Raw genomic sequence first — 16973 nt, forward strand, 5'->3', positions numbered from 1 at the left:
GCAACCCAGGTCGGGATGACTTTGTTATTGGGGGATACAGATAGTGCAAGTTACCATAAGACTCTTTCACCACATCCCCAGGTGGCTTGCATGGAGGATAAACCTGACAGAGAGTCAAAGCCTGTCAAGGGGAACGGAGTAGTTGTTAACCTTGGTTTGGCTGTCCTACAGGCATAACAGTCCTCTTTAGACCATATACTGAATCCATTCCAACCACAGGTTAAAATCTATTTACTCCGTCTCCATCTGTACTACTTCCTTCAGGTCTATAGTTTGCACTGTCTCACTACCTCCCTCAGAGAGGTTTACTCTATAGGGTGCCCCAGTTGAAGAAGATATCTCACCTGTCAGGTCTGTAATCTGTTTTAGCATAATTCAGACTTTCAGACAGTACCTACCCTTATATGGGTCGCACTGCCATTTCTGATAACTCCCTACTTTCACAACCCTAAACTGTGTATGGAGATTGGTGATGTCCTTCCCTAAAGTCCCTAGTATTTCCCCTTTCCCTACGTCTAGCTGTCTCCTATGCCTTTTCAACTTGTGTTAGGTTAACTACCACTTCTGGCTGAAACAGGAGGGTCCGTGTGTGTTAGGAATATGGCCCCCACAATCAGACAGCTACCTACCGTCGGGAGACCTGTGAATCCCCACCCTCGCCCTGAGAACATGTCAGACGCCAGAGGCCAACCCATTGCTTCACCTTCTATCGAACTCACACAGGGATGATCAGACAGGGTAAGGGAATCTTCGTTAAGGAGCCAACCCCCGAGCCCTAGTGGTGATCGGATCTTTCTCCTAACTCTGTGTTTATTCGTCAGGTGTAGCTGGGTTTACCTTTTTGCAGTGAGTGACATGCACCCAGATGGATCTCTCAGCTATTCTGCTGGCAAAGGCAGTACTTGGTAGGGCCCTTCCCGCCAGGCCTGATTCAGTCTCCTGGTTAGATAGAGTGGGTCACCTTCTCCTTTAGTTCACCTGTGGGGCACAAAACCTCTGACATACAGGTGTGGTTAATAAACTATCATACTTGTTTTTTTGTTTTGTTTTTTTAAAGTATTTTGTCCTCTCCTTCGTATTTATTTAATATTTAATCCAACCATCCACCTTTTTGACACATGATTTGGCCATGTGTCAATATTACCACCTACCTAAACAATCACTTTAGTTAATATTGGTAATTCATTATCCAATTGCCATTCCTCCACTCTCTCTTCTGTTATTTTATGGTTCAAATCAAATATACTATTACCAAACTATAATCTTCTTCACAATTTGCACAGTATTACAAATTACCCTCAACTTAGTAAAATAAACTATCTTAAAGTCCTCCTCTCATGCCTTTAGAATTTACTAGTGTGGATGATTAAAATAACACCAGAAGGTTAAAACAGAGTTCAGAGGCAATTGAAATCATTTAACGAACTGTTTAATCCCATAGTATACTAAACATTACCATTATTCTAAATATTTCATAAATGTTAGTTATCCCAAGTGTTCATTAAGTCCTCATGACATTCATTCTCATAAGAAATCATATATACCCCAAACTCAGCCAAAAGCTAAAAAACTCCATAAAATTCACTGTGTGTGTGCTCCTCTAAGACCTATCACCCTTGAGCTGCTGAAACCCCCCCAAAATTGAAACAACAAGGCTTTATAAACATCATACTAGGTGTGTTGTTTTTTGTTTGAAAAACCCAATTTGAAAAACAACCACAAATAGCCAGGCCTTAATTTGGTAGCTCACTTTTATGACCTAAATACTGCCTAACTTCACTACTGCTCCCCTAGCCCTAGGCAACATTCCAACGAGATGAGCTAATCTCTTTCTCCTGGTTATCCCCAGTCTTAACCCATTAATATCTAAAAAGGATAACTTTTTTAATGTTTCACTATTTTTATTTTAATGAAATTCACTGAGGAGGATGGTCCTTCCCTTCCTCCTCTGAAGAGCCTCCACTGGTTTACACCCAGAGGAAACTAGAAGTGTTCCTGACTAGAATGGACCCCCCTTTTACTGCGACACAACCTACAGATAATGTTGTATGGTGCAATATATATATGTACAATATGAAAATTTACATTTACATTTTAAAAAAACATTTACGTCATTTATCTGACGCTCTTAAATTGGATTTAAGTTGATGGGCCACACTATAGGGGCCGCCAAATGAGCAGTGGCGCTCCTCTGGGTTTAAACTCTGTGGATTTGGAAACTAAAAGGGCTCCTGAGTAGAATGGACCCCCCTTTTACTGCAACATAAAGTACAGATAATGTTGAATGGTGCAATAAATGATAGTACACACACAAAAAATATTGTTGACCATTTAGGCTTGAAAAAATAAACCAATAAATGACATTTAAGTCATTTAGCAGACGCTCTTATCCAGAACGACTTACAGTTAGTGAGTGCATACATTTTCATACTGGCCTCAGTGGGAAACGAACCCACAACCCTGGCGTTGCAAGCGCCATGCTCTACCAACTGAGCTACATGGGGCATCTCGTATAGAAATACTTTTAATTATTCTTTGTATGATAACTAGTATAAAATATATTGATAATTGTGAACATTTACAACATTTTAAACCCTAATTATTAATTTACAATGTATACAGGACGGAACTTTTATTCTGAAGGAGTCCAAAAAACCGGGACCCGGAAGTGCTTAGTTATTCTTGTCTGCTTCGCAGCAGTGTGTGTCAGCAACAAACTACTACATCAGGCTAGCTAAGGTAAATAGCGATGTTTTATATTACTGTCTGTTTAGCCACACGTTTACTATAAAAGTAAAACATTGGGGGCATATCTTATAAATTGCATATACGTGACCTGTTGTTAAAACGGCCCCAAAAGTCAGCTAGCCTCTCCAGGCATTGTAAAGTTAGCTAGCTAAGGTTAGCATGCTGGCTGGCTAGCTAGCATATTTCTGTTTGTAACACATTTGCCTTGTATGAATTAACTAACGTGACTTCGCTAACGTTTTCTCACTACTCTAGCTAATTCAGCTACTACTGTAGCTATATGTTAACTTTCTAATTGGCTAGCTAGATATTCTTTGTAATCAAATAATATAGCTCACGTTAGCGAATTAACCAGCAGTTCTTATTGTTTTGAGATTTGTATTATGGACCTTCATTAATATTATTGGAAGTGTTGGTTTCGCAGGTTTTATTTTACAGGCAGGCTGAATCATGGTAAGTAGCTAGCTACGTTAATGTTATTATCTGTAATGTACAGGTAACTTCCAAAATAAAGGAAACACCAACATAGTGTCTTAAAGTGGCAATATGTCACTTTTTGGGCGACCCGACAAAATTCACATAAATGTAGTTATAGATCTATAATTCTACGTGAACGCAAGACTAAGAAGCGGTATATATGTTCTATGTGCGCTATTTCTATGCTCCCTGTTAAGTTTTGTTTTTGCATCTTTTACTTTCTGTTTTGTACACCAGCTTCAAACAGCTGAAAAAAAAAAAAAAAATGTGGTTATGGAAAATATATTTCACAGCGGTTTAGATGATACAATGATTCTCTACACTATACTAGCTTATTTTGTCACAAACTGAAATTAGGCAAACTATTAGAGTTTTACCAAACAGGAAATGGCGGAACGGTTTCGGTAAAGTGCAACTTTGATAGGGCGGTGAGCCGCCAGAACAGCTGCAATGCGCCATGGCATATATTCTACAAGTGTCTGGAGCTCTAATGGAGGGATGTGACACCATTCTTCCACGAGAACTTCTATCATTTGGTGTTTTGTTTGATGGTGGTGGAAAACGCTGTCTCAGGCACTTCTCCAGAATCTCCCATATGTGTTCAATTGGGTTGAGATCTGGTGACTGAGACACACACCCTTTAAACCCCGTATGTTCCTTTGAGATCCCTCTTTCAAAGTCACCTGAGATCTATTCTTCAAGCCATGGTAGCCAAAAAAATTGGCAACTGGGTACTTTTTATAAACGACCCAAAGCATGCTGGAATGTTAATTGCTTAATTAACTCGGGAACTACAAATGTGTGGAAGCACCTCCTTTCAATATATCTTATATCCCTCATTTACTCATGTGTTTCCTTTATTTTGGCAGTTACCTGTACATGTTTAATATGATGCAGTTGACTACCTTTCAGCCTTTACTTGGGTGCTTTCTTCAGAAATTGATAACACTTATTTATTTTTGTAGTCTCGTAGATATGATTCCCGGACTACCATTTTCTCACCTGAAGGCAAGTGTTATCTTTCCAATAACGAGTTACTGTCCATAATGAATGTTATCATCACATTCAAGACTATACTGTCAAGTGTTCTCTGACCAACCATGTCAGACACAACAATTTCTAGTTGCTGCTTTACAGGACGCTTATATCAGGTGGAGTATGCCATGGAGGCTATTGGCCACGCCGGCTCATGTCTTGGGATTTTAGCAAATGACGGTGTACTGTTGGCTGCAGAGAGGCGGAACATCCACAAGCTGCTTGATGAGGTTTTCTTCTCGGAGAAGATCTACAAGCTCAATGAGTGAGTATGACAATAGTCTCCCTTGCCAGGCTTATATGTAGCACTACTATAAGCATGCCAACAAGACAGATCAGGACCTGCTCATAAAGCGTCTCAAGACTAGGAGTGCTGATCTAAGATCAGGTCTGCCCTGTCCCTGTAATCGTATTCATTATGATCTAAAAGGCTAAACTGATCCTAGATCAGCACTCCTACTCTGAAGCTGGGATGCTTTGCTCCATCACAATCCAGTTGTTAGTAGATGTCAGCCATGCTGCTACATTATACCCATGGACTGCTCTGTGATTTGATTTGGTGTCATATCGTTTCAGAGACATGGCTTGCAGTGTTGCCGGTATCACCTCCGATGCTAACGTGCTAACCAATGAGCTGAGGCTAATAGCACAGAGGTATGTAGGGTAGTAAAGTCCACGGTCTCTACCTGTGACACATTTGTTCATTAATTCATATACAAAGCCATGTATGGTGTTAGTTTGTGTTAGTGCAAGACCAACAAGGCACCCCTAGTAATCTATCACTGTGTCTATCTGACAGATAATGTGTATGTGTTATTTAATTCACACAGATATCTACTGCAGTACCAGGAGCCAATCCCCTGTGAGCAGTTGGTGACCGCGTTGTGTGACATCAAACAGGCCTACACACAGTTTGGAGGTTAGCTAATAGACAGAGGCCACAAACACCTCCGTTGGGTTCTCTAGTAAACGCCACCCTGGTTACACTTCCACCATAGTTGCTGGAACCATACTGGACCAAAGGGCTGTGTGAAAAGAACATACCAGAGGCAACAGAGTACAGTTAGGGTCAGCACACGTTTTTGATTGTGTTTGATGTGTTGTGTGTCTTCAGGGAAGAGGCCGTTTGGAGTGTCTCTGCTCTACATGGGCTGGGACAAACACTACGGCTTCCAGCTCTACCAGAGTGACCCCAGTGGAAACTATGGAGGATGGAAGGCTACTTGCATCGGCAACAACAGCGCGGTAAGCCTGCTGTCGTCAACGTTGGCACAATGCACATTCATTGTTTTGGCAGTAGCATTGCCACAAAGTAAAGACGTGAAACGTCACAGTAGATGGTGCTACGGTGTTGACTGGGAATTGAAAATATACACTTTTGTGGCATAAAATTTCAACAATTCAGCCCTTGGCTGGATATCAGACTTATGGCTGCCTAACTGGCATACTACATCTCAATGAAAATAGACACAATTATCTCATTGAGTGGTACTGAGGTGTTATATCATTAACGTCATAGATTTAGCCGGTGTTAACTGTGGAATAGACACCGGCTGGAATGCGGTTTTAACCAATCAGCATTCAGGATTAGACCCACCTGTTGTCTAAATCATCATGTTGTATCTTCTCCTCCCCAGGCTGCAGTGTCCATGTTGAAGCAGGATTTCAAAGAGGGCGAGATGTCACTGTCCTCTGCCCTGGCGTTGGCCGTCAAAGTCCTGAACAAGACCATGGACGTCAGCAAGCTCTCGGCGGAGAAAGGTAAGATCCACACCGGACATCACCATTCTAAACAACTACTGAGCCTCTCCTGCCTTGGAACACACTGAGTAAACCCAGACTGTAGATGGTCTTGTGTAGAGTGGGACGGTGTTATCCTAATCCACAGCTGTTCTATGGAGAGTAGGCTAGAAATGATGAAGATGATGATGTCTAAAACATTAGACATTATCAGCTGTTGTACATTATACACACAATACTGTATATAATAAATATGTTGTATAGAGATGTATATAGTAAGCTATACGTCTGTAATGCACCCTGAGATATGAACATAGACGTTATGACTCATGGATATCTTGACCTCCCCAGTGGAAATAGCCACCCTGACGCGAGAAGACGGAAAGACCAAGATCAAGGTGCTGAAACAGAAAGAGGTGGAGGAGCTGATCAAACGACACGAGGCCGAAGAGGCCAAGGCAGAGAAAGACAAGAAAGACAAAGAACAGAAGGAGAAGGACAAATAAACACTCGTTTCAAATTCATACTTTCCTAAAACACCCGTAACGTGTTACGCTCTTGTTAGTCTTTTTCTTTATTAAAACATTGAAACCAAATGTACTGATAGAATCTCTATTTTCATTATGTTGTGATAACCATTATTGTGTATCCAGGCAGACTTCTCAGAAATACTTTGAAGACTTCAGTAACCCGCCAAGGCAAGGGAAAGATTAAGGCCACAGGGTATGTCCTGATTGTTTACAGAATTTCAATGTGTTGTGAACTGGGTCATGTTCAGTAGCGTACACCGTAGCAAAACACTTGTTATTAAGCGTCTGCTAAATGACTAAAATGTAAATTAAGTTCAGCTAGTATCTCCTTGTTTCTCTTAAGAAGAACCAATATACTTGTAGGCAATATAATTTGATTCACATCATTACACATGGGCTGTTAACTGGTGCCAAAACACAATACCGACAAGAACAGAGGTATAACAGGACTTTTATTCCATCTGTAGTGTCATTACATGAAAATGGAAATCTGAAATGTGTGTGTATATAGAAATTCTAGAACACAATAGTTTAGAAAGTAGGAAGGGGATGTGTGTATAGTATGTTGGATCAGCTACAGGGGAATGTAGGCGCTTGCTTTCACACATGCAGCCTAATCTTCTCAACTGAATGCACAAGAAGAATGTCAAGTGAGTCTAGTACACAGTATGTATGTATTTAGTGCTCCCCTGACCTAAGATAAACCTCTTAAGTGTGAGCAACATTACAGTTAAGCGATGTATTGTCACTGACTTAACGAGTCTTTGAAGTCTGCATGTCAATAATGGGAGTTTACATCGATCATTCACTCAATTCAAGACAACGGAGACATTTGCATTGTAAAATTTGTAACATTTGTTGCAGCGCTTCAGTAAAACAAAAAGATCTACCAGGGTTAATGAGTCCTGAACGCATACCCATGATTTCATTATCCAGACATCTAGATTCCAATGTTATGTGCCATATTGCCCTTAGCCCCCTCTTCCGGTACACTGTAGTTTTATTAGAGTCCCTCACCTTTAGCTGCACTGTGGAGTTTAAAATAATAAGTTAGTATTTTTAGCACTGAGTGTCCCACTTGCAGTAGAAGCTGTGGCAACTGGCGACACAACATGCAAGAGGTCAAGAACGCAGCCACCTAACAGGATCAATCTTTTTAGTTCTATCCTTGAAGGTTCAATCACCAAAGAGGTCTACAGAATGAAGGGCTTGCTCTCCGTCACGACTACAGCACTACATATGGGAAGAGAGAGATGGGTCTTGTCCCAATATGCTTAAATAGCTTCCTTTCCTTGTTTCCTATCCCCACCATAGAAAAAAAACAACAAAGGTCAGGTGGGCATGGAAAAGAGACTATTGGGCCAGAGCAATAGATTAGTGATGTTTGGTTTGATCAGGAGGGCATTAATCTTCTGACTCCGGACATGTTGGACTCATGGAGTAGCCCAAAAACACAAGATCTGCTCGGGGCGGTATCAGAGGGTGGCCTGGTTTCATAATCTCAAAGCCTATGTAGTGGAAAGTCCTGGTAAGGAGCGCTGGAAAGATGTAGAAAACGTAGGATTGTTAACGTGACTGTTCAGACAGTATCTAAATTATGTTTCCCTTTTTCAATTTTAGTGTGCACTTTGCATTATTCCTGATTGTTTTTTTTAACACCAGTACGGTTAGAGGTTACTAAAGTGACATTAATTTGATCAATAAACAAATAATTCAACTAATTTAATAATTTGTCTAATATAAAGCGCATGAAAGAACACGTCTAGACTTAGACATACCTTGATCCCCTCTGCTTTTGGAGAACCACAGAAACACATGGCTGACTCCTAACTTTTCTTCGGAGAACATGAGGAGACTGGTGAGTCTGATAAAAGAGAAGAGAGGAAAGAAGAGAGGGGGGTATCTCAAATAATGTAAGTGTTGCTCCTTTGTATTCCCTTACATATTCATGCACACTGTAATATGCAGGATTCTCCCAAAGTAGTCCTCTGGAGCTCCACCCAATACAGTGCATATCCAAGATAATGTTAAATCTAGATTTGCTTTCCTCTATCGTAATCGCTCCTCTTTCACCCCAGCTGCCAAACTAAAACTGATTCAGATGACCATCCTACCCATGCTAGATTACGGAGATTTATAGATCAGCAGTAAGGGTGCTCTCGAGCGGCTAGATCAGGGTTCTTCAATTCCGGTCCTGGAGGGCCGAAACACTTCTGTTTTTTATTTCTACCTGGTAGTTAATTGCACTCACCTGGTGTCCCAGGTCTGAATTAGCCCCTGATTAGAAGGAGAGGATGAAAAACAGAGGTGTTTCGGCCCTCCAGGACCGGAATTGAAGAACCCTGGGCTAGATGTTCTTTACCATTCGGCCATCAGATTTGCCACCAATGCTCCTTATAGGACACATCACTGCACTCTACACTCCTCTGTAAACTGGTCATCTCTGTATACCCGACGCTTATTTATAAAACCCTCTTAGGCCTCACTCCCCCCTATCTGAGATACCTACTGCAACCCTCATCCTCCACATACAACACCCGTTCTGCCAGTCACATTCTGTTAAAGGTCCCCAAAGCACACACATCTCTGGGTCGCTCCTCTTTTCAGTTCGCTGCAGCTAGCGACTGGAACGAGCTGCAAAAAACTCTCAAACTGGACAGTTTTATCTCCATCGCTACATTCAAAGACTCAATCATGGACACTCTTACAGGCACTTGTGGCTGCTTCATGTGATGTATTGCTGTCTACCTTTTTGCCCTTTGTGCTGTTGTCTATGCCCAACAATGTTTGTACCATGTTTGTGCTGCTACCATGCTGTTGTCATGTTGTGTTGCTACCATGTTGTTGTCATGTTGTGTTGCTACCGTGTTGTTGTCACGTTGTGTTGCTACCATGTTGTTGTCATGTTGTGTTGCTACCATGCTGTGTTGTCATGTGTTGCTGCCATGCTGTGTTGTTGTCTTAGGTCTCTCTTTATGTAGTGTTGTGGTGTCTCTCTTGTCATGATGTGTGTTTTGTCCTACATTTTTATTTTAAATCCCAGCCCCAGTCCCTGCAGGAGGCCTTCTGTCTCTTCGTAGGCCGTCATTGTAAATAAGAATTTGTTGTTGTTTGAAATGATTTTTTATATATATATATATATATATATATATATATATATATATTTCCCTTCACTGGCAATCTTAAAAATGTATTTTTTAGACTTAATTCCAGCCTTCCCGATGGCATAATGCATGGTTATAACAGGTGTATGTATGCATGATTATAAAGCCAGCGAGGATAGACGGCAGTTCCTCCTCACCCCTCTTTGCTGCCCTCAGGGAGTGACCCCTCTGGGATCTCCAGGAAGAGGCTGTCTGAGGTGAACACAGTCTCCCAGCATGCATTGCGGTGCTCGCTCAGCTGGTAGTGAAAGTGCAGGATGGGGAGAGCTCCACGAACAGAGGTCACCTGGGTCACTGTCAGCCTTCCATCCTGAGAGAGGAAAGCAAAACGTATTGGCACACTGTTCGATACAGAACTTCCACAGTTATTAGATGGACAAGGTTTCGACCCATAACATAGGTCTTTGTCAGCTATTAATCTAGGAACTAGGTAGGTTACACTTTAGCCTGATCTAGCATCTATCTTAAATAAGGGATTCCTGTTGTTATGATTTGCCTATGAGCATAATATTTTCAAACCAATGGACCTCCAGCAGAATTACTCTCTTCACCATTGCTGTTTGATCAATACAGTGACCGACATTAACCTATACACATAGCGATATTCAAGCCATTCTCTGCCTTTTCTCAAATGTTGAGTCATTACAGGCAGTCTTGGGTGAAACTTGTCCTTGTGTACAAGGGTCACTTTTCACTATGAAAGTAGCAAGGATTAACCTAACTTTAAGAGCATGCTTTTGGGTATGTGCAGGAATGTTGAGTGTATTTGGGCTTGTGTCATTTTGTGGTTCAGTAGCTTTCTGGGTTAATGAGAGTGGGTTTTGGCGCCTGACACAGTGACCCACATCCCTGAACATGTTAACAAGTAGCTAAACAAACCATGTAAATAGACTGTAGTCTCTCAAATGATAGATGGAGCATAGATCAAATGAAAGGCCTGTAGGCTTATGACTATAAAGCTAAACAGTAAGATGCAATGTATCTTTTGACAACATTAGCACATTTTTACCATTCATCTTCGGAAAGTCCTCATGGTTATAAAAACAGACATCCTTCCTAATTTCTTCCCTTATGACCTGTGTGTTTGGATAAGTGAAATTCAGGTTTCCAACCGCATTGCTTTAACCAATCCAATTATCTCAGATCTTTGATTGATAACTTCAATGAAGGAAGAATGCATTGTTTGGCTATTGGGATGGGGCCCTATAGGGACTCACTTTGTGAAGGAGCACATGGAGAGGGGGATCCCTGCCAGTCCCTCGCCCACCTGGGATCTTCAGCGGTGAGTGAGGGGCATCAGGAGCACCACAGAGGCCCTGGGGCCTGGTGCTTAGAGCAGCCCATATACGACACCAACATGGGACTGGAGGTACACAGAGGCCCTGGAGGCTGGTGTTTGGAGCAGCCCATAAACGACACCAACATGGGACTGGAGGTACACAGAGGTCCTGGAGGCTGGTGTTTGGAGCAGCCCATATACGACACCAACATGGGACTGGAGGTACACAGAGCAACAAGGTGAGGTTGGGTAAGTCAAGCTAAAGTTATTGTAATATAAGTGGCTTTGGATAGGAGGGTCAGTTAGCATAGGGTACCAGTTCAAATAAAATCAGTAGAGACATGTTAAGAGGAACTAGCCTGAGAAAAAGCCTTTCACCTCAGAGTGCTATTTTACTGTATATGCAGGCTGTGATTAAAGCTACGTAGCCTATTGTACTTCCAATGAAACATTTAATGAAAAATGTCTGCAGAGTTTGTTCACTCAAAACACCCCACATTTGAACGCACACTCAAAACTGTTCCAAGGTTCTATTGTTGTACTAAACCAACCTTTAAAAAAACTCATTATTTACAGCTCACTGGCAGAGAGGGAATTAGGTCAGGAATTAAGAGCCTTGGTAGGAAACCATGACCTAGTGTGGGCTAGTGGACGTCACCTCTAACCTGACCTATATACCAGTGGAGGCTGCTGAGGGGAGGACGGCTCATGATAATGTCTGGAACGGCGCAAATGGTATGGCATCAAACAAACGTATTTGATACCATCCCACTAACTCCACTCCAGCCATTACCACGAGCCCGTCCTCCCCAATTAAGGTTCCACCAACCTCCTGTGCTGTATACTGAGAACACATCACAACAAGACACATATAGAACTGTTTCTAGAAAAGTAGGCCTCAGGTCCATCTAGCTACCTTACTGACCACACACTTATTATAATCTGCATCTCCGTTTGCTGCACTGTGGGAGAAAGAGGGTCTACTATCCATTCAAGTAGGGGTACTATTTCCGAGTGGCTTATCCAATCCTCTGGGGGGAGTCTGCATAAACCATGGGTTGTGTAACAGGGACAGATCAGGTGGCAGGAATTGTGCTGAGGCAGAGATTCTCATAGCCCTACTATGTGCTTGGAAGGAGGTTGAAGAAAAAATTATGCAAAGAAACTGCTCCATGCAAATGACAACATTATGTTACAGTGATGTAAAATGGAGCTGGATTTGCCATTGGTATTTTGTCATTGGATAGTGGTTCATTAATCATTAAAATTAAGCTGTTGAGCCATTAGTCAATAAAAGTGATTACTGAAGAATGCATGATGCACTCTTTTGAGGAACAATGGGCAACACGGGTTTCAGACAGCTAGTCTGTCTACATTGGCATTATCTCTGTTTTGAATGCATGCACTTTTCACAAATTGGATATTATACCTGGTGACCTACATGAGTCAATATTATCAGATACACCAGTCACAGGATCCATTTTTTTTAAACTTCAAATAACAATCACTTTAAGTAGCTAGCTATCTGTAATAGAGGAATCTGTTGAAGGAGCGCACAATCGCACCCTTCAAAAAACTGCATGAATTATTGTAGGAACTACACCAACAGAATAGCTGCAAAAGTGTTGTTGCTCTCTAGAAAGTAAGATATTCGTGTTTTTAGACAGCAGCATATTTTACCATAAATTATGTTTGCAATATTAATTAATATATTTACTCAATGTTGTCCAAATCATGAAATCAATCTGCTCCACAAATTAAACCATCAACAATATCAGGAATACTTACCTCTCTTCAGCGGCTGACATTATGAGAAAATAAAATAGAATGAAAAAGGAATTTCCTTAAAACCAAAACAATAGCTATTCAATAGACGTTCGGCAGAATAATTCACCATCCGTGAAGTGCAAACTAGTCCTAAGGACCGTCCTATTTCTCAGTTGCAGTGCAGCGCAGTTAGGACAGAACTGCTCTCCGACTCGCCTGTGTGCACCGTGCAAAGACGCACTGGAATCATGACAGGAGTTCCCTGGTGATCAATCCGACAGATTTCCAACAGTAAAAACAAGTGTAGAAATCCGGAAATGAAAACGTAGTTACAAAAGAAAATCCCCCAAAACGTTGATACTGTGTTGAAGACGAGCAGCTGCTGAACCCAGCTATCAAACGTTTCGTCTCCGTAGTGTAAACGTAGCCGACTGAGTAGGCATAGCTATATAACTCCTGTCACTTATGATAGAGACCCAATGGCAGGCCTTCAGTGTGTAAAGGTGAGTATTATTGCATAGTTCCTGAAAAAGTTGTCCATTATTACCTGGCCGGGCCTGACGGTGCGCAGCTAGCTAACGTTATCGCGCGCTCAAAGTGGTCACATTTATCTAGCTAAACTCACTGTAAAAATGCACACATTTAATATCATTGATTCATAATGTCAACATGAAAAATTATGACATGTAATATAGGCCTGTAATACTAATGCACACCAGACCAAGGTAAGGCCTGGTTAAGGCATAGCCTGGCATACTCCAGACCAGGGATGAGCAACTCCAGTCCTCGGGCTGGTTTTTCAAAACATTTTAGGGGATCAGAATGATCCGGATTCTGTAATCCTCATTTTTGCTATCCAGGACAAGATCGATATGTCCGTTTTTGAGCCGTTTTTCCAGAAAATAATTGGATAGGAGCATTCTGATCCAGATACCACAATATCAAGATCACAATCCAGATTTTCAGTGCTTTGAACAGGCCTACACCTTGCCATCTACTGGACAGGTTGTGGTACTACTTATTCACTGTCAAGGAAACAGAAATGAGTAAACTACATGAATAAGGTACCTTGATTAAAAATAATAGAGCCTCCATATCACTTATAAGTAAATAGATGCATTTATTTGACACTTCTCAATATAACAACTGACCACATTGGCCTACCTATACTGCGGTCAATTTAACATAATGAACCTTTGGTTTTTTCAACCTCTCCATAGTTACATTGACATTTCTTGGTTGTAGTACCTTTCACCTTTCTAAATCCACCCTTCTAGTGGAATCAAGATAATCCTGATTTTTGGGATCAAAACTATCCTAATCACTACCTTTGAGTTTTGAAAAACACAGAACGACCTACAATCCCGGATTAAAGGTCAGATTGGATGACCAAATCCTTATCCCTCTCCGGTGGATCAGAATCCTATTTTTCAGTTTAAAAAAAACCTATTCTAATCCTATCCGATAGGGGTAATCCGATCTGATAACTTTTGGAAAACCGTCCCCAGGGGTCTGATTGACACACTTTTGTCCCACACACTACTAACACACTTGACTCCAAAAATCTACTTATCATGGACTTCAGTTTAGAATGCAATATGTTTAATCAGTTGTGTAATCATTAGTCCAAAACGTTTTGCAACGAAAAATAAGAGTTTCTATTGGACCAATTCAGGTAGGTCCCTCCCCGTTTTGTTCCATTTACTTCTGTTTGGTTCTATTAGGTTCTGTTTGGTTCCTAGTGAATACACCCCAGGTGTGTGAGCTGCTTCATACCTATATGTGTAATGTCTTTAAAAAACTCAGTTTTCCAAGGCTACTCCAGAACATGAGGCCAGAGGACTTAAAAGGCCAACAAACCGTCAAAGCTATTGTCACAGCCATTACTAAGTACAAATCCAGTGATTTAAGGTATGCAGTGCAGGTTGGAGGCATGTTCATACTCAACATTTAAAATAACACTAATAAAAAAACATTTTAGTTTGTGAAGAAACGGCAGTTCTCTAGAGAATAAAGAGACGTCGACATGATACAATCCCCGTTATTTCTTAGTTTTTCTCAAGTGAATTACAAACAAACGCAATCTCTTCTTCTTGGTGCAGTGGATTATTTGGCAGAGAGGAAAAGTCCTGTGCCAAAACAAGTTCTCAAAATATTTGATGTCTGACCTGATTGTTCTATCTAGATGGATACCATATACAACCTTCTCCAGCAGCACAGACTGGACACCTACTACCACAAATTCCTCATTTTGGGTGTCCAAGATGAGAGCGATTTCACTGACGGCGTAAATGGTGAAGATTTAGACAAAATGGGTAAGGTCACAGACCGGTTACTGACTCGGTGATTTAAAGTATCCCATCATGCCATCAACTGCATTATTCCACTTTAAACTGTTCTGCTTGGTCATATGTAAACTGTTCTGCTTGGTCATATGTAAACTGTTCTGCTTGGTCATATGTAAACTGTTCTGCTTGGTCATATGTAAACTGTTCTGCTTGGTCATATGTAAACTGTTCTGCTTGGTCATATGTACATTCACTTAAAAAAACAAAAATAGGTTGTCTCACTCACCATAGACATGCATTCAACTTGTCCAATGCCCATAATTTGCTAACAGGTTTCAGTCAAGTAGAGAAGAATCGCTTTGAGAAAATGAAAGATTTGATCCAAAGACTCAGAGCCTCACAACGAGCGATGCCTGTACAAAAACCAATGGAGGCTTTCCAACTGCGGTACACATACCCTCACTGTCCTGAGCCAAAAGAGATCACAGGTGAGATATACACCATCTTTATGTAGTCCTTATAGATATACACCATCTTTATGTAGTCCTTATAGACATACACCATCTTTATGTAGTCCTTATAGACATACACCATCTTTATGTAGTCCTTATAGACATACACCATCTTTATGTAGTCCTTATAGACATACACCATCTTTATGTAGTCCTTATAGACATACACCATCTTTATGTAGTCCTTATAGACATACACCATCTTTATGTAGTCCTTATAGACATACACCATCTTTATGTAGTCCTTATAGACATACACCATCTTTATGTAGTCCTTATAGACATGCACCATCTTTATGTAGTCATAGATATACACCATCTTTATGTAGTCCTTATAGACATACACCATCTTTATGTAGTCCTTATAGACATACACCATCTTTATGTAGTCCTTATAGACATGCACCATCTTTATGTAGTCATAGATATACACCATCTTTATGTAGTCCTTATAGACATACACCATCTTTATGTAGTCCTTATAGACATACACCATCTTTATGTAGTCCTTATAGACATACACCATCTTTATGTAGTCCTTATAGACATACACCATCTTTATGTAGTCCTTATAGACATACACCATCTTTATGTAGTCCTTATAGACATACACCATCTTTATGTAGTCATAGATATACACCATCTTTATGTAGTCCTTATAGACATACACCATCTTTATGTAGTCCTTATAGACATACACCATCTTTATGTAGTTCTTATAGACATACACCGTTTTTATGTAGTCCTTATAGACATACACCATCTTTATGTAGTCCTTATAGACATACACCATCTTTATGTAGTCCTTATAGACATGCACCATCTTTATGTAGTCCTTATAGACATACACCATCTTTATGTAGTCCTTATAGACATACACCATCTTTATGTAGTCCTTATAGACATACACCATCTTTATGTAGTCCTTATAGACATACACCATCTTTATGTAGTCCTTATAGACATACACCATCTTTATGTAGTCCTTATAGACATACACCATCTTTATGTAGTCCTTATAGACATACACCATCTTTATGTAGTCCTTATAGATATACACCATCTTTATGTAGTCCTTATAGGAAAGAGGTGAGAAATCAAAAGCGTCACATCACTAACTTTCCTTACTCCCTTTTGTACAATTTAGAATGCAGACATGGATCCTGTCCAAAACACAGTGGAAGATCTGATGCGTCCATTTGAAAGGGTTGGCAATTATTGTCTACTTCAGTAAAAATTGAGTGAAAATAAACTTGTGTAATGACGTGGACCATCTTACATTTCACCCATTAGGGTCTTTGAAAGACAGGCACATTGAAAATGGACGTGAGCTCTATGCCATGTTTACACCCAAGGAGAACTTGAGACCAGCCCTGCTAGAGACACTGCAAGAAACGACTGACATGACAGGAGAGGATAATGTTGGATGCCAC

General features: G+C 40.7%; 1 protein-coding gene and 1 pseudogene across 3 annotated transcripts; one reads left to right on the top strand and one right to left on the bottom strand.

The window, feature by feature from the left end:
- The first annotated feature begins 2663 nt into the window (after positions 1 to 2663).
- Positions 2664 to 6600, top strand: LOC311111126 (proteasome subunit alpha type-4-like). Of its 2 annotated transcripts, none has more exons than XM_084153813.1 (9): positions 2664 to 2739; positions 3173 to 3201; positions 4191 to 4233; positions 4363 to 4525; positions 4837 to 4914; positions 5091 to 5179; positions 5375 to 5505; positions 5898 to 6021; positions 6352 to 6600. In XM_084153813.1, the coding sequence occupies exons 2-9, from the start codon at positions 3199 to 3201 to the stop codon at positions 6504 to 6506; spliced, it is 786 nt and encodes a 261-aa protein (XP_084009939.1). In that variant the 5' UTR covers positions 2664 to 2739; positions 3173 to 3198; the 3' UTR covers positions 6507 to 6600. The 2 variants fall into 2 exon arrangements, with proteins under 2 accessions (XP_084009939.1, XP_084009940.1); XM_084153814.1 differs by having other exon boundaries at positions 2694 to 2739; positions 3159 to 3201.
- Positions 6601 to 7130: 530 nt separating this feature from the next.
- On the bottom strand, positions 7131 to 12781 carry LOC311111418 (ornithine decarboxylase antizyme 2-like; annotated as a pseudogene). The gene is made up of 5 exons: positions 12762 to 12781; positions 10912 to 11189; positions 9832 to 10004; positions 8309 to 8394; positions 7131 to 7156 (listed from the first exon to the last, which is right to left on the bottom strand). The product of its transcript is annotated as an ornithine decarboxylase antizyme 2-like (transcript).
- Positions 12782 to 16973: the final 4192 nt, after the last annotated feature.

This window comes from Coregonus lavaretus, assembly GCF_964263955.1.
Source record: "Coregonus lavaretus genome assembly, chromosome: 37".
Classification (NCBI taxonomy): Eukaryota; Metazoa; Chordata; class Actinopteri; order Salmoniformes; family Salmonidae; genus Coregonus; species Coregonus lavaretus.